The sequence below is a fragment of the Delphinus delphis genome, chromosome 1, assembly GCF_949987515.2.
Source record: "Delphinus delphis chromosome 1, mDelDel1.2, whole genome shotgun sequence".
In the NCBI taxonomy this organism is placed as follows: Eukaryota; Metazoa; Chordata; class Mammalia; order Artiodactyla; family Delphinidae; genus Delphinus; species Delphinus delphis.
In genome coordinates, this window is record NC_082683.1 from 11,271,441 (window position 1) to 11,289,082 (window position 17,642).

At 54.0% G+C, this 17,642-nt stretch overlaps 1 protein-coding gene across 2 annotated transcripts in view; it reads left to right on the forward strand.

The window, feature by feature from the left end:
* KAZN (kazrin, periplakin interacting protein) overlaps nucleotides 1-17,642 on the forward strand; it is a 461,784-nt gene that overhangs the window by 295,759 nt on the left and 148,383 nt on the right. The window contains exon 1 of one of the 2 annotated variants that reach the window (XM_060032606.1): nucleotides 6,825-7,232. The exons of the other annotated variant lie outside the window; for it this stretch is intronic. Within the exon in view, the coding sequence (XP_059888589.1) occupies nucleotides 7,025-7,232 (208 nt within the window). The 5' untranslated portion in view covers nucleotides 6,825-7,024. Of the gene's footprint in view, nucleotides 1-6,824; nucleotides 7,233-17,642 lie in introns of those variants that run through there. 2 annotated transcript variants of the gene reach the window in all.

Consider the following 17,642-nt stretch of genomic DNA (forward strand, 5'->3'; position numbering starts at 1 on the left):
TGAGCTAGAAAGGACAGTCCCTGGGGTGAAGTGTGTGCTCAGTGACAACTTTTTCCAAGGTAGCATGATGGTTATTAGCCCAAACTCTGCAGCCAGACTACATTAAGCTTGAGTCCTGCCTACAACACTCATTGGCTGTGTGCCTTTGGGTAAGTGACTTAACTTCTCTGTGTCTGTCTCCTCATTTGTAAAATGGGGATGATAATAATAGTACATGTAACTCTCAGAGTTGTTGGGAGAATTAAATGAATGTCTAAAGTTTTTAGAACAGTGCCCGGCACATATAGTAAGTGCTGTGTAAATGTTTGCCTATTATTATTAGAAGTCATAGTATTTTGGCTGCGTTGGGTCTTCGTTGCTGCGCGCGGGCTTTCTCTAGTTGCGGCGAGAGGGGACTACTCTTCATTGCGGTGCACGGGCTTCTTATTGCGGTGGCTTCTCTTGTTGCAGAGCACGGGCTCTAGGCGCGCGGGCTTCAGTAGTTGCAGCACGTGGGCTCAGTAGTTGTGGCTCACGGGCTCTAGAGCACAGTCTCAGTAGTTGTGGCACACGGGCTTAGTTGCTCCGCAGCATGTGGGATCTTCCCGGACCAGGGATCGAACCCGTGTCCCCTACATTGGCAGGCAGATTCTTAACCACTGCACCACCAGGGAAGTCCCCAAGTCGTAGTATTTTTGATGTTATTGTTATTTATTCTGAATAAGCTGCAACATTTCAGCTTTCTGCAGAAACCTCCCTGCTTGACATGAACTCCCCAAAAAGAGGCTTAGAGGAGACGGGAGAGATATGGCCCCTGGATAAGGAAGGACTTTTTCCTTTTGGTGCAGCTGAGAGTCTAATTTGGGACGCAAGATGGTCTGAGAGACAGGGCACGGAAGACAGCCGCACTCAGTGAAAACACTTCAGTGCCTGGCTTCGGGCTAAGCTTCTGCTGGCAGAGGTGATCAGGATCTTCACCAGGTCATCTGGGACCCAGGAAAGATCACCAAAGAATACCAATGAGCCCATGACAGGCGCACAAAGGTCTCCAGCCAAGAAGTCCTCGCCAGGACAGATGGCAGGATGGAACAGGGGTAAAATCCTCCATCCCCCAAGGGCTGAGGTCTAAGTAGGTATAGGGGAAAATCCCAGTCTAATCCTTCCCACTGCACCTGTGCCCCCGAGTCCTACTGGGATGGCCAAGGGAAGAAGAGGAGATCAGTACGTACCCACTGGTGGCGTCAGCCACAAAGGCATCCCAGGGCCTGCCAGAAGGACTTCTGAGAAATAGATCAAAGGCTGCAGATCTCCGTGGAATAGCTGGTAATGCTTATCCTGCTTGGAAACAACGGGCACGTCGCTCCGGCCTCCTCCGGCAATGTCCTCAAGCCCGCTTTGTCGAGGGTTTACCTCGTGCTAATCACCGTTCAGGAGCCCTGCGTGCGCCTCTTCTCATTGAAACCTCCTTCCACAACCCTATGAGGTAGTGGCCACAGTCATCTCCATCTTACAGAGGAGGAAACGGAAGCTTCCAGGGGTGAAATCATTTCTTCTAGATCATACACTAGTGTGTTTCAGAGCCAGGATTTGAGTCCTGCTCTCTCTGCCTCCCAAAAATGTGTCCCCAGCCTCCTGGGATGGGCAGCCTCCAAGATGGCCCTCAGTGACCCCTGCTTCCTGTAGTCAAACCCTCCCATCCAGGGTGGACAGGACCTAGTGATTCACTTTTTTTTTTAAATTTTTATTTATTTATGTGTTTATGGCTGTGTTGGGTCTTCGTTGCTGCGTGCAGGCTTTCTCTAGTTGCGGCGAGCAGGGGCTGCTTTTTGTTGTGGTGCACGGGCTTCTCATTGCAGTGGCTTCTCTTGTTGTTGGGCACGGGCTCTAGGCGCGCGGGCTTCAGTAGTTGTAGCACGCGGGTTCAGTAGTTGTGGCTCGCGGGCTCTAGAGTGCAGGCTCAGTAGCTGTGGCGTGCGGGCTTAGTTGCTCTGCGGCATGTGGGATCTTCCCAGAGTAAGGCTCGAACCCATGTCCCCTGCAATGGCAGGCGAATTCTTAACCACTGCACAACTAGTGAAGTCCTGTGATTTACTTCTAATGAACAAAACAGGGAGAAGGTGATGGATGCCATTTCCAAGATTAGGTTACAGAGACAGAGGTTTCCATCTTGTGCACGTCCTTTCTTGCTTGAAGCCCTTGAAGCCCTTGAGGGAAGCAAACTGCGATTTTTCGAGTAGATCTATAGCTCTGTGGCAAAGAATGAGGGTGGCCTCAGACCCACAGCCGAGGAGGAGCTGAGGTTCTCAGTCCAACACAAGAAACAGAATCCTTCCAGAGCCACATGAGTGAGCTGGGGAGTAGATACTCCCCAAGGAGAGCCTTGAGTTGACTGTGCCTTTGCTCCCCGGCTGACACCTTGCCGGCAGCCTGCGCAGAATTCCTGAGCCAGAGGCACCCAGCCAGGCCACCCTGGATTCCTGACCCACAGAAACTGAGAGATAATAAATGCTTCTTGTTTCAAGCCTCTGCGTTTTGGGGAGATTTGTCACGCAGCAGTAGATAACTAATACACTTGCTCTCACTACTAGCAACACACACCAAACATACCCCCACAACCATCATGAGAAGGATTAAAAAGACTCACTCGGCCATCGCGGGCAGAGCTGGGAAGGCCCTCCTCACATCTGCTAACCCAGCCCTTCATTTTGCTTTTGCCAGTGAGGGCGCTTAGTTGCAGAGACAGAATGACCCTTTGCCACAGTCACACACAAGCTAGGGGATCGCTACCAAGGTCTCCAGCCTCCAGGAACTCATGAGGGTGTTATAGACAAAACAGTGCAGATTCCTAAGAATTCACAGTTGCCACCTTGTCTTAGTGCCAGGTGTTTGAAAAGAGCACTGTTGGCTGGAAGATCTCAGTAAAGCCTCCTCTACAAATACTAAAAACACAGCCAAGAAAAAAAAAAAAAAAACCTGAAAATTTCCAGTGGGCTCAAATATTCAATTTCAAGTAGATATCGAATATAGTGGAGTTCTTTAGTACAACGTTTCTGGTTTTGTTCCTTAAGCCAAATATATCTTGTCATGTCACTTGCTCCTGTGATCTAAAGGAAGTTCCCCTGGCAATGAAGGTACACTGTGAATGGGAACTGCACTGATCCCTTGTGTCCCTGTGCCCCAGCCTCCTTTTTGTTTCCTTTGGTGGCGCTGTATTGGCCTGAGGTCGGGGTCATGGGGACATCGTCTGGCCTCGGAGCTTAGAACTAGAGCAGCCTCCCAACCCTCGGGCTGGGTCGCCCATCCCCACCCCTGCCCGCCCCCACCTCGAATTCTCACTATGCCTTTGCTCCTTATGAGTTGTCAGGAGGACTGGATGGGGCCAGTTCCTGCATCCTTTCCCCACACCCAAATCCTCCCTTCCCGCTGCCTTGCAGAGGCTGGATACGATGTACGCTGGAGAAGGACAGAGTGGCCACATCCCAGGCCCAGCTGTCTCCAACATCAATTCTCAGCATCACCCAGGGAGGCCGGGTAGATCTTCTGGGAATAGAACCAGCTACATAATCTGCAGATCCCAACGCAAAGTGAACACGTGAGGCCATTAGTTCAAAAATAATTAAGAATTTCAAGGCAACGACATTAACCCCAGCATAGGGCCCTTCTGCAAGGCTACACGTTCAGAAGCCAAGCTGGGCTTGGAGTCTCCGATAAAAACCACCCCGGAGCTGCCGTTCCTAGAGGGCCTGCCCAAACTGCTCAGAGCAGAAAATGGGCTGTCGCTTCCCGGCTGTTGCGTCTCCTGAGCAGAAACATCTCGTAGGCCCAGGGTGTCCTCAGAATCAGAAACATACCTCCAGGAGGAAAGACCTCCCACCCAAGGCAGATGGTTTTCTGGAAGGCTGCAGGCTGCTGCTGTCAGAGGTTGGCCTGCTCGCAGAGCTGTGGACAGAGAGAGAGGGAGGGAGACAGAGAGGCGGAAGCCAAATGGGGAGGCCTGGGCAGTCTGAAAACTCCAGAAAGCAAGGGCAGGTGTACCCAACTGCCATGTGAATTCCTGGCCCTGAGTGTGGGGAAAACACACACACACACACACACACACACACACACAGAGCCAGGCCAAACTTGGCTGAGAAAGGAGAGCAGCAGAATTTCCCCAGGGCTGGGGGCTTGAGAAACAGCTTGGATCATTGAAACGTCAGTAGAAAACACGTGCAGACTCCTGAGAGGTTGCAGAGGGGACCGACAGGCCAAATAGAAACTTCTAGACATATTTCCTTTGTTGTTCTTTCTCCTCCCTCTCCTCTTTCTTCTTAGGTTTTAAAAAGTTGCCAACATTTCAAATTTAGACTTCACATAAAAATTCATATTCCTGGCTTCCCTGATGGCACAGTGGTTGAGAATCCGCCTGCCAATGCAGGGGACATGGGTTCGAGCCCTGGTCCGGGAAGATCCCACATGCCACGGAGCAACTAAGCCTGTGCGCCACAACTACTGAGCCTGCGCTCTAGAGCCCGCGAGCCACAACTCCTGAAGCCTGTGCACCTAGAGCCTATGCTCCACAACAAGAGAAGCCACCGCAAGGAGAAGCCTGTGCACCACAATGAAGAGTAACCCCCGCTAGCCACAACTGGAGAAAGCCTGCATGCAGAAATGAAAACACAGCCAAAAATAAATAAATTTTTTTTAAAAATTCATATTCCTAGTAGCTCCCAAAAAAAATCCAGAACCTCTAGTAACACTAGAGCCAAGTTCCTGTATGACAGCAATCTACTGCCTCCGCTACAGGGGCTGGTGGCCTCTTGTTTGCCGCAGTCCCCATCACTCCTAAGGTCTCCCTGACGTTGAATCCAAGTGGCAGGTGCTACATATTTGTGCTTGCGCTGCTGTTTTCTCGTTATGGAGTTAACAGGAAAGTGAATGTTTCTATCAAAAGTGGGAAACTAAGAGGTTGACCAAGAGTTCCATGTACTTCAAGAAATATGGGAAAGAGCATGTTTCTTTGTGGAAGTGAAGAGCTTCCCTACAAGTTTAATACGCAAAGAATTTCTAAGTAAAAAGAATACAACCTAAATGCCCTGCGAAACAGACCATAGCAGTCCCTGCACTGCCCACCTCACTCAGTCGTGTCCCTGTTGCATCCAAAACAGAGTGTCCTGGACCAGATGTCTCCAGAATGCAGGGGCACTCCCAGCTTCTTCTCCCATGAGGGCTCAGAGCGATCTTTCTTTTGTTCTGTTCTGATGGTTTTCCCAGCAAAGGCAGAGGACTTGGGGGATTCCTAGCATCTTCTGTCACTTGGTGTGGGGTCAGTTTCCTTCTCCCAGAGCTGTATGGGTGTTTAACCCCATGGGTGGGTTTCTTCCCGAGCCGCGAGTACCACCAGCGTTTGGCGTACCTGTCAGCCCTCCACTGGGCAGTTGACGGGTCCAGTTCGACAGGGGGAGGGCGTCTGAGGCAGCCCTGTGGCCTTCCACAGCTGGGCTAGTGTCCCAGTCATTGGGAGGGCAAGGAAAGTAGGGGGTGGGGTGGAACCTGGGAAGGCCATGGTGGATGTTGGCCAGGCCATAGTGGTTGCTCAGATGCAGGGCTCCCCGCCCACAGTCAGGAAAGTGACCTGCAGAAGGTTTTAGAGATTGGCGGGGCGGGGGATGGGGGGGGGAAGTAATTTGGTTCCCACCAATGGTTGGAGAGCCATATGCCAGTACCTATAAGTTCCCAGAGCTCAGGCCTGGGCCAGTGGGAGCCATAGGTGACTGAGCCAGGCCTAGAAGGGGTGGGGTGCATGCTGCCTGGAAGGGGAAACTGAGGACACCACGGAAAGTGTGTGATTCCTTATCTAGCCACGTAGCCTCGCCTTCCCATGTCTGCCACAGGGGGAAACCGGACCTGCCACCCAGGGCTGCGGGGAGATAATTAGTCCTTCTAAAGCACATCGTAATCCCCAAATCAAAGGGGGTTCAGAGCCGCAAACTCACCATACAGCGAGCTCTGTCAGCCACAGGAACACCTGCTGCAGTGGGTGGGCTCTGATTTGCAGACCCTCCAAAGAGCCAATTCCTACAGGGCTTGACTGGCCTAATGACTGCCCCACCCACCCACTCGGGGCGCCCAGCTCGTGACCTCCCCTGGGAACCACCTCACCTGCCACATGGCTGCCCAGAGCGGTGCTCAGAAGTAGCACTGAGGATGGACAGGGTGGGAATTCCTGAGGCCCCATTTTATAGATGGGGAAGCTGAGACGGAGGAAGTGCCCCGCACCAGTTTACAACTTCCTCATAGGTGTGGACCATGTATCAGTTTTCCTCCCCACTGGCCCAGCCATTGCGCTCAGTACTGTATGCACTTGAAGGACTGGTCACACAGTACAGGTGAGTGAAGGAGATGTCCCAGAGCTCCCACCCCTTTTCCTGCCCGCTCTTTCCGCCCTCTCCCGGCCACTTGCTGGGGCTTCAGCTCTTTAGCAAGGCTGTCCCAAGGGTATCAGAAGAGTGGAGAGACACATGCAAACTGGGGTACCAGGCAGCTGTCCCCTTGATGCACACACTTGCGGTTTTCAAAGACCTGGATTCAGGCCTGTCACTCCCGACCCCTCTGACACTGGCCATGTTTCTAACCCTGAGTCTCTCCAGGAATGACCGTGCTGGGGGATGCACCGAGCGGCCAGGGCCGGGCCTACAAAGGGGCGACGCGGCCCTCCCCCGGGCCCTGGGGCGAGTCTGGGCGCCGCGGAGGGGCCGGGGGCGGGGCCGGGGGCGGGGCGAGCGGCGTCCCTCGCCAGCCCGGAAGGAGCGGGAGGAGGAGCCGCGCGAGTGAGAGTCGTTCCCACGTGAGAGGGTCGGCGGCCGAATTCTCAGTGTGCGGCGGCCGCGGACCTCCCGGTGTCCGGCGAGACGGAGAGACCAGGTCCGGCGCGCGCGCGCGGGCGGGCGGCGGGGCCGGCGCTCGGCTGCGCCCCGATGCGGCGGCGACCCCGGGGGCTCTGAGCCCGGCGCCCGCCGTCGGAGCCCCCCGCGCCGCCGTGGGCAGCGCCCCTCGGGCACGCGGCATGCGGGCGGCCGACTCTGGCACCTGGGAGCGCGTCCGCCAGCTCGCGGCTCAGGGCGAGCCGGCGCCTTCCTGCGGGGCGGGGGCTGGGCCTGCGCGCCCCCCGGGACCGCCAGCCTGCGAGCCGGGTGCGGACGCGGCGGGGCCCGGTGATCGGCCCCGCGCCGGGGCGCCCTCCGTTCGAGCGGATGGCGACTGCAGCCAGCCGGGTAGGTGCGCGCCGGGAGGGGAGGGTGGCGCGGCCGCAGGCCGGGGGAGGGCCGGGGCCGGGCGCGCGGGGGCGCTCCCGGCCGGGATCGGGCCGCCGCTCGTGGCAAAGTTCTCGCCGCGCCCTTGACCCAGAGCACCGGACGGGGTGCAGGGGGAGAGGCGCGGGACGCGGAGTTAGTCTTAAGCATGAGGGCAGGGGTTGTGGGGCTCCGCGGCCTTCCGGCAAGAGCCCCCTATAGAGTTGCAGAGGGAGGTCAAGGCCAAGCCTGCAGGAGCTGTGCGATCCCGCGGCGCTTGGAGACCCAGGTTTGGGCCATTTCCCGCGCCTGATCTGGGAAGCGTGGGAAAGGGGCCAGCCTCGCGCGAAGTTGGGGAGGCCCCCTGTGACCGCACCTGTAACCCACCTGGCAGCCCCATAAAGTGCCGAGGGGAGCCTTCCCGCCACCCCGCGTAGAGGAAAGTGAGGGCTCGCATTTGCTAGGAGCGAAGAGGTTTCTCGTACACTTGAACGACTAAGGCAGAAAGAGAAATCGCCGCGGAGGAGATAAATGCGGTGGTCTAATTGTGCATCGTTGGCTAATCCGCCTCAAGCGGAGACCAAGCCCCCGTTTGAGTGTTAAAATGTTCCGAGTGGATGCACCCGTTCCATTCCGTTCCGGTCTCAGCTGGTCCCTTCCCGCTGAAGTTAGGTCATGGAGGGTGGGGCACAGGAACCCCTGGATCCTCCAGATTCCACAGTAGGAAGGTGGAAGGACTTCCGAGAAGGGTCTGTCATCATCAGTTTCAAGTTTGAATACTTTTTCCAGGAAAAACGGAGGTGGGGGGGACCACATGATTATTATTTCTTGAACACCCAGTGTGTTCCAGTAATTTATATGCGGTGTCTTAAAATCTTATCACCACCTGGCAGTGAGGCTGTGTTATCTCCAGGAAGATGAGGTCAGAAAAGGCCGGAGTTTAAGGGACTTGCCCAAGCCCCAAAGCCCTGAAGCCATGGTACTGGAATTTCACATTTTGTCTGTGGATTGACACCAGCATGCCTCTCCCAGGCAGGAAGCTTACCAACTGGGAAACACCAGGCTTATTTACCTAATAATTATTTCTTTCCTATGAGAAAAAAGTCAACTGCCAGGCTCCTTAATTCCAGACTGCCTGTATTGGTTTCCCCAGGAGATGGAATCCTGAGCGTCAAGAGTTCTAGCCACAGGGGCTGGGACCACCAACCAGCTGGCTCTGATTAGCTGAGCTGCCACTGGTGTCCTGGAACAACTGAGGTCTTGGGTCACCAAGGGTTGGGAAGAGGGACCCTGAGGCCTGGAAGGAGCTGGAGTCCCTGGGTGGTTGGCTTAGGGGCTGGGTCTGCTGGAGACAGTCCCACCTCCTCCCCTGTTGCACAGAGCAGTTAGAGACCAAGACAGCTTGGTGTGAAACAGAGCAAAGATGCAAAGAAGAAGCAAATGGGAGGGCTTGGGCAAGTTGCTTGATCTTTTTGAGACCCATTTTACCCATCTGTAAAGTGGAGATATTAATAATCTCGATTAACATTTTGATCATTCAAAAGCTCATGTCTGGGGCTTCCCTGGTGGCGCAGTGGTTGAGAGTCCGCCTGCCGATGCAGGGGACGCCGGTTCGTGCCCCGGTCCGGGAAGACCCCACATGCCGCGGAGCAGCTGGGCCCATGAGCCATGGCCGCTGAGCCTGTGCGTCTGGAGCCTGTGCTTCGCAACGAGAGAGGCCACAACAGTGAGAGGCCCGCGTATCGCAAAAAAAACCAAAACCAAAACCAAAACCAAAAGCTCATGTCTGTGAATGGATAAAGAAGATGTGGCGCGTATATACAATGGAATATTGCTCAGCCATAAAAAGAAACGAAATTGAATTATTTGTAGTGAGGTGGATGGACCTAGAGACTGTCATACAGAATGAAGTAAGTCAGAAAGAGAAAAACAAATACCGTATGCTAACACATATATATGGAATCTAAAAAAAAAAAAAAAGGTTATAAAGAACCTAAGGGCAGGACAGGAATAAAGACGCAGACGTAGAGAGTGGACTTGAGGACACGGGGAGGGGGAAGGGTAAGCTGGGACGAAGTGAGAGAGTGACTTGGACTTATATACACTACCGAATGTAAAATAGATAGCTAGTGGGAAGCAGCCGCATAACACAGGGAGATCAGTTCGGTGCTTTGTGACCACCTAGAGGGGTGGGATAGGGAGGGTGGGAGGGAGATGCAAGAGGGAGGAGATAACGGGGAGATATGTATATGTATAGCTGATTCACTTTGTTATAAAGCAGAAACTAACACAGCAATGTAAAGCAATTATACTCCAATAAAGATGTTAAAAAAAAAAAAGCTCATGTCTGCAAAGCACCTTGCCTGGGTCATAGTTGATACTAATGAATGTAAGTCGTCAGCTTTACTTGTGGGGCACCTGTTAGTGCCCCCATTGACTCAGGTTCCCATTAGGATGTGATGCTGTCTGCTCCATCTCCACCCTCCTGAACTGTGTTGAGATGACATTTGTCTTGTCTTTAAAATACTTCAGTGATCCAAGGCTGACTGTTGGGCCAATGGAAGCTGTTATTATGTACACAGGTAGAAGAGGACTGGGTGGAGATAAATAGGTTTACTTTGTGTCTATATAGACCCCACTTGTGTATTCATAATAACAAAATCCTAATGACATGGTGTAGCTGAGAAATGCCTGTCTCTGAGGTCTGGGGGTGGTTCTTACTCCAGTGGCTCTCTTGGTGTTCCTTTGGGGCAGAGAGCAGTGGAAATCTCCTTTCCTGATCTACAGATGGCATCACTGGTGTGAAACAGGATCAAGCCAGCAGCAGAACAAGAAAGTTCTGAGTTCTCTCTACCCTACCACCCTTCACACTCTTTTGGCGTCTGGTTCTTAAAGACCAAACGTAGTTTCTGAGAAGGTCTGTGGCGGCTGGCATTGAGGACAGCGTGTCGTGGACACAGGTGCTCAAAACCATTGGCTGTCGTGAGGGGTTTTCCTCTGGGAGGTCCTCTTCGCGCTTGGAACCGCAAGCTGAAATTATTGCTGAAATAAACATTTTAGCCAGGCTGTGAGGTGACTCACGCCAGGATCTTAGCACGTTAGTCCCCAGCCTAATGCGATGCTTGGTTTAAGGAGCTGCAAGAGTGCTCTTTTGGGTGATAGCGTCTGGAAATCGGCACTTTCAGGGGTTTGGGGAAGGGGAAAGAGAGATGCTTGCTTGGCGGGTTGGAGGCTTGGCACCCTGACATTGCTCGTGGGGGATGTCCTGATATCGGCAGAGTGACAGACCCTGTGCCGGTGACAGCTCCGGCCTCCAGGGTGGGGCCCCTTCCAGGGGAGGTTACCATTTGCGCCCGGACTAGGGAACAGAGCAGGAGATGCAAAAATTAGACACAGTGTCAGTCTGCACCTGGTTCTGCCCCAAATCTGTTTGACCCTGAGAAACTCCGTTAACTCAGTTTCCCTGTTGGTGTGGTGGGAATGACTCCACTGAAGGAGAGATTCTTCCAGAGCCCCTGCAGAGTGTTCAGGTGATCGCTGAGCCTTCTGAGACTGAGAACGTGAATGATTCCCTCTTTGACTGTCCCTTCATTCAGTTACATTTCTTGAGCATCTACTCCTGCCAGGCACTGTTGTAGCTGCCAGGGATGTAGCAGCAACGAGACAACTGCAGACCTTGTTTCCATGGAGCTTATATTCTGTGGGAGGAGATTTCCAGTACACACAGGATACACACAGGATGTGTCAGGGGATGGTAAATGCTATGTACAAAAAAAAAAGCCAGATGAGGGGTTAGCGTGATAGGAGCGGGTGCTTTTTAGTATATAGGTAGGTGGTCAGAGGAGAATGAGGTGAGGTATGTGGGTGCTGAGTCCCTAAGGCAAGAGGATATTGCCGGTCGGCTAAAGGAACCAAGTCATTTTTTTTTAGCAGTGTGACTTGTGGGATCTTAGTTCCCCGACCAGGGATCGAATCGAACCCAGGCTCCCAGCAGTGAGAGCGCGGAGTTCAAACCGCGTGGCCCGCCAGGGAATTCCCGACCAAGTCATTTTTTTTTTTTTTTTTTTTGGCTGTACACGGGCCTCTCACTGCTGTGGCCTCTCCCGTTGCGGAGCACAGGCTCCGGACGCGCAGGCTCAGCGGCCATGGCCCACGGGCCCATAGGCTCCGCGGCATGTGGGATCTTCCCGGACCAGGGCACAAACCCACATCCCCTGTATCGGCAGGCGGACCCTCAACCACTGCGCCACCAGGGAAGCCCCCAAGTCATTTTTTAAAAGTTGTTGGTAAATTAGTATCTTCGTAGACTGGGCATATCTGAAGCCTACCCAGACTACCTTCCTTATTAGCCATTTGAGTTCTTATCTCCTCTTGCCCCTTCCCCTTACATAAAGTCCCCTGGAGGAGGGGACCAGACCTGTGTTTCTGTGTCCTGGCTTTCATTCTGTGGCCTCCCGGGGGCCAGGCTTGGTGGTGACCAAACGCCAAGCTTTGTCTTCATCAGTCAGTCCTTCCGCAACCCAGGGGGAGGTGCGATTGCTCATTTCATCCACAGATGGGGAAACTGGCGCTCAGAAAATTAGTAACTTGACTGAGATCACATAGCTAGTAGGTGTCACAGCCAGGACTTGGTCCCAGATTGTAGACCTCAAAGCAGTGTGAAAAGACCTTGTCTTGGTCTTAAGAAAGTAGGCTTGGGCTTCCCTGGTGGCGCAGTGGTTGAGAGTCCTGCTGATGCAGGGGACACGGGTTCGTGCCCCGGTCGGGAAGGTACCACATGCCGCGGAGAGGCTGGGCCCGTGAGCCATGGCCGCTGAGCCTGCACGTCCGGAGCCTGTGATCCACAACGGGAGAGGCCACAACCGTGAGAGGCCCGGCGTATCGCAAAAAACAAACAAACAAAAACAAACAAACAAAAAAGAAAGTAGACTCACATTAAGTGTCAGGTCCATTTTTCCTTTAAATTTTTATCTCTTAAAAAAGAAGTTTGTCCTCTCCTTGATATTCCTTGGTTTAAGCAACTCAAGCATTTGCTTATCTTTGTGCCTTCAGCAATTTCCTCATTAGGTCAGCTTTGAGTTATCCCTTCTGTAAAGGATTTCTGCTGGGTTGGTGTGAGGTTGAATCTCCCCGCTGGAATCGGGGATGCTCTTGGAAAGTCACCCACTAGGACCACGAGGGTCTAGTGTGAGCCTCGTCAGTAACGGGGTGGGACAGAGATAATTGGGGTGTTGGCTGTTCTGGACAATCAGGAAGGAAAGTCACTACACTTGAATATATTTCCGATTGGTTTCCCTGGGGAGGTTTCCTGTGGCCCAGCCCCCTCCACCCTGTGTGACTGCTCACAAAGGGGGACTGAATGTTCCTTCTGCCAGGGCAGTGAGTGCAGGGCACCAGGTTTGGAATCAAACACAACCTGGTTTGAATTCACCAGCTCTACTGCTTACTAGCTATGTGTCCCCAAGCAAGTTAGTTAATGTCCCGAGCCTCAGTTTACCCATCTCTAAAATGGGATCATATTACCCAGCTCAGAGTTGTTGGACAGGCATCTGTATGGTTAGCGTCCTTCATACCCATGGGGCCTGCTGCCTACCTATGCCGTAAAGGGGAGGGGAAATTCCCATTTATCCAGAGTCCAAAGGACTTGAGTGTGTGTGTGTATAAAATTCTTTAAATATTTGAAGTTTGAAATATTGAGATTTGATGAGACAGGTGGTTTTGAAGGAGTGCTAGCCTTCCAAGTCATCAGAAAGGCCTTCTGAGTCATCAGGAAATTTCCAGAATGGTCTTTATGTTTTGTGTAATATTCCAACTTAGTCAACTGGATGATTTGCTAGAACCCTCCAGCCATTCTGGGGAAAGAAGAGTTTACTCCCTTCTCGATCATCTCAAGAGCCACAGGGCACGCATAGCCCAAGGAAAGTAGCAAACACGCCCCAGCTCTAGCCTTTCTCACCTGCGACACAGCCAGTTGGCACAAGTGGAAAATCAGGCACATTGGCGTGCGTACGGATTTTAGCCCCAGCAGATAGGCATACCAAGCGTGTCATTAAAGCCGTCCAGGGCGGTCCCCATGGGGATCCTGTGTTTGTTGTGAGTCACTAAGGGCTCTAAACACTCCAGAGAGGATGGCGAGCCGTGGTTCCAAGGTGTGTGCGTGCAGGTGTGTGCAGCTATGTTGTGTGAATTTACTCTCCGTAAACGCGTTTCGTGTTGAGCACATCAGATGAGTGCCTGTCCAGGAGGGGAAGAGTCAGGATTGCCTCCTGTTCGCACAGACCACCCCTTCCGTTCCCCTTGGGATAGCCACCCTGAAGGTGAGGACTTCAGGCTTTCTCTTGTCTGCTGTTGGGATGCCTTCAAGAGAAGCCGGTTAGAAGACTCTGATTGTGGCAGTTCCTCAGAGCCCTCACCAAGTGGCATTAGCCCAGCAGGTGCTGTCGCAGCCCCAGATTTGGAAGAAATTAACAGCCAGAAAGGTATGACAGGTGTGTGAGTCCCGCCTGGTGTCCTGGCCCTGAACTGGGTGACGCTGAGCCTGGGCTGAGGAGAAAGGGAGTCGGTGGATTCAGTGGTGGTGAACCTCTGATTGCGTCGTGCTGGGTGTTGGGGACCTCTTCGGGAACACCCACCACCCGGTGGCCAATCTGCAGGTGCTGACAGCTTCGTCTTTTGTCGCCGCCCGGGTTTGGAGGCTGGCTTGGTCTCCCAACTAGTTTGGGCTGTAACTTTATCACAGGCATTGTGTTCAGTACCTTTTAATTGTACAGAAGCTTCAGAAAGCTCTCCCCGGGGGCCTGGAGAGAAGTAAAAACAACAGCTGCTAGTTCCTGTATGCTGTATTCCCTCACCTTACGGCTCAGCCTTGCCGGTGCACTCCTAACTCTGAAGTCCTATGTTCCCCGGCGCAGGGAAGAATCCGTATTTCTTTTGGGTAAGGTCCTATTAATGATGAAGTCACTTACTGAGGGCCGCCCAGGAGCCGAGCACTTTGTTACCTGCATTCCTGTTCATCTCTCCCGGCCCCTGTAAGGCAGCTGGCGTTCTCCCCATCTTACTGGACAGACAGTTGAGGCTTAAAGAGGCTACACAGGTTATAGTAAGCGACTTTTCCAAGCTGCTGTGCTGGCTGCCTGCCCCACTGCTTCGTCCTTGTGGTTTCATTCATCAGCTGACGATTCCCCGACAGCCAGTGGGGCACCAGGCAGAGGCTGTGATGCTCAGACTCATGGGATTTTCTCATCTTTGGCACGCTGTCATCCAGTAAGCCAGGGACAGTCGGGAGGGAGGGCCCCTGGGGCCCAGAGCTGCTCCCTTGGCTCCAGCAGACTTACCGCATGCCTCTGGCCCAGCCGGAATCCAAAGAGACTGGCTGGCCCATGATGGAAGATTCGACCCTGGCCATTTGGGAACCTGGAATGCAGAGCCCTGAGAGGGAAACCTCGTCAGGGATGGGGTCAATTCAGTCCCTCTCCAAAGTGAGGGAACTGAGGCCCAGAGTGAGGAAGGGACCGTACTGCAAGGTGTCATGTGGAGTAGTTTCCAGGGTCAAATGTGGAAACTTACAAAGGCACTTGGATGTCTTGGCAAAGCTGGACGTTCTCTCTTCGACCTCTTCCCTAGCTCCCTCCTGCCTTTTGAAGGGGGGTGGGGCTCAGGCTTTGGGGATCACAGCGGTCTGGGGTGATTGCTAGTGTGCAAATTCTCAGGCTCCACCTTGAGGTTTTGACTCTGTAGGTCTGGGGAAGGGCCCGGGAGTCTGTATTTTTATCAAGTGCCCTGGGTGATTTTTTTTTTTTTTTTTGTGGTACGCGGGCCTCTCACTGTTGCGGCCTCTCCCGTTGCGGAGCACAGGCTCCGGACGCGCAGGCTCAGTGGCCATGGCTCACGGGTCCGGCCACTCCGCGGCATGTGGGATCCTCCCGGACCGGGGCATGAACCCGCGTCCCCTGCATCGGCAGGCGGACTCTCAACCGCTGCGCCACCAGGGAAGCCCGCCCTGGGTGATTTTGATGCAGGGTTTCCACAGGTCAGACTTTCAGAACCTCTGCTATTCATCTTTCTGGGGCTGGTTGATTTTAGAGTAAGGAACAAGGGAGGCCACATACTCTGGCTTTTACCCCCTGCGCCCTGACATAATCCTTAGCAGCGTCCTTTTCCCTCCCACAGGTGACCCAAAGTGGAGATGAGGTGCATGGACATCCTAGTTAAATCCCACTTCTTCCTTTTCTAATCCAATTCTCCGCCCCCATCTCTCCCTGCCCTGCTCACCCCCCCACCCCACTCATATTCTCAGAATCTAGCCCGTGTCAGGCTTTGTCTTTGCTCGGATGTCCTGCTCTGCGCCCCAGGCCGCCGCTAGCATCCACTCACCCTTTCACTCAATCAGTATTCCTTCTTGAGCTCCTCGGAGGGGCCAGGTCCTGGGCTGGCGTGCTGAGGAGTCACAGGAGACCACACCCTTGACCGTCCTGATTCTTCAGACTTGGTACCAAACCCACCAGCCCAGGCCGCCCCCTCCCTACCCCACTTGGACCCCTTTGGTTGGTGGTTTGAATGCTGTGCCCATGGGAGACGTGGTCAGCTGAGTGGCCAGTCTCTGCTTCCTCTTGGCATCTCTCGCCGTGTCCACAGTACAGCCGGGAGCCACGGGGACTGTTTCCGTCACTTTATGTACCCTGTGGACTTTCTCAGCTCCCCTTGGTGGGGAGCCCAGGGGCCTGGGTGGCTGACCAGAAAGGAGACTTCCATCCCTGGCATTCCCTGTGGGCTCTGGAGTGGACGTGGATGCCCGCACCACCCCCCCATCCAAGTTGGACTGCTTTCTTCAGTGTGGATAGGAACGGCCGCCCTGGGTGGAGTCTTTCCTCTCTTTTGTACCCTGGGAGAGACCGGGGGGAACCCCTTTTTACAGCAGGGGAAATGGAGGCACAGTGTGATCTCTTTGGGCCAGAGCTGTCTGATAGAAGTCTCTGCCTGTGCTGTCCTATATGGTAGCCATTGGATTTAAAATGTAGCTAGTATGACCACAAAACTGAATCTCAGATTTTATTTGAAAGGCCACGTGTGGCCAGTGGCTACTGTATCAGATGGTGCAGCCAGCCCTGAGTCAGGGCTTGATACCACAGATGTGTCTGTGGCCCATCACAGCTCATGAAGCCTGTGGTGTGTTTTTCCACTGTGCTCGTCTAAGGCTGCCGTGCTTCTCCATGTGGTCTCTGGACTGCCTGCGTCAAAATCACTCAGAGCTTGTGTGGTTTTTAAGTTCCTGGACCCTCTACCGGACCTGGACAGTCAAATATCTGCAGTGGTCCCAGGAATCTGCACTTTAAACTCGTCACCTCCACCCCCAGGTGATTCTGATCTTCTCTGAAGTTTGAGAACCACGGGCTCTAGCACGTTCCATCTCTACTCCTGGCGGTCTCCCCAGCCTCCAGTAGCGCCTCGGTACCCTTTTGCTTTTGTCCCCCACCCCAGCCCCTACCACCCCACTTCATGCACCAGGCCAAGGGCTCTCAAGTTAGGGTGCCAAGACCAGCAAATCAGCCTCACCTGAGAACTTGTGAGGAACGCAAATTCTCAGCCTGCCCCACACCTGCAGAATCAGAAACTGGGGGTGATCCCCGCCATCAGGGTCTTAACAGACCCCTCAAGGCGATGCTGATGCCGCTTCAGCTTGGAGCCAATCGCTGCGCAAGACTGCTCTGGGAGGCCCCTTCTACTTAAATTTTCCCCCCAAGTCTCTTCTGTCCTCTCCTCCTCTCCCCCTCCCCTTCCCTCTTCCCCCTTCCCTCTGTACCCTGGCCTGTCCTCTCCCCAGCTACCAGGAGCTGCCGAGACCCTTCCACACCCAGGGTCTGCTGGGAGCGTGGCGAGATGATCCCTCTGCCTTTCATAAGGGCCAACGGGGATCCGGGCCTTACCCAAGGGGTGGCCATCACGGGGATGTTACGGGGAGGCAAGCAGAGCGGTGGCCAGCAGCACCCTCACCCCCGTCCTCTCTCCCAGCATCCCAGGTGGTGGCCTCCTGCCCACCCTGTGCCAGAAGAGCAGAGGGCCAGATGGGCCCATTTCCCTGGGGCCCCCTCTTGGGGCAGGGCCCCTGCTGCTTCCCCTGGCATCCATCAGCCCGGAGGAAGTTGGCATGGCTCACAGCTGTGCTCGACAGACAGCGCTTGTCTATTTCCTGTCTTCCCAGTGTTTACAGAAAGCAGGGGAGCTGGAGGCCGGATCAGACGTGACCGTGCTACTTATCCGCTGTGGGACCTTCCTCGTGCAGGTCGTTCCCCTCTAAACCCCAGTTTCCTATTCCATGAAATGAGATCTGTAGTGCCAGCCCGGCTTAGCTCCCAGATTTGTGGTTGCTTTTTACCCGAGCCCTTGGATGTAGAT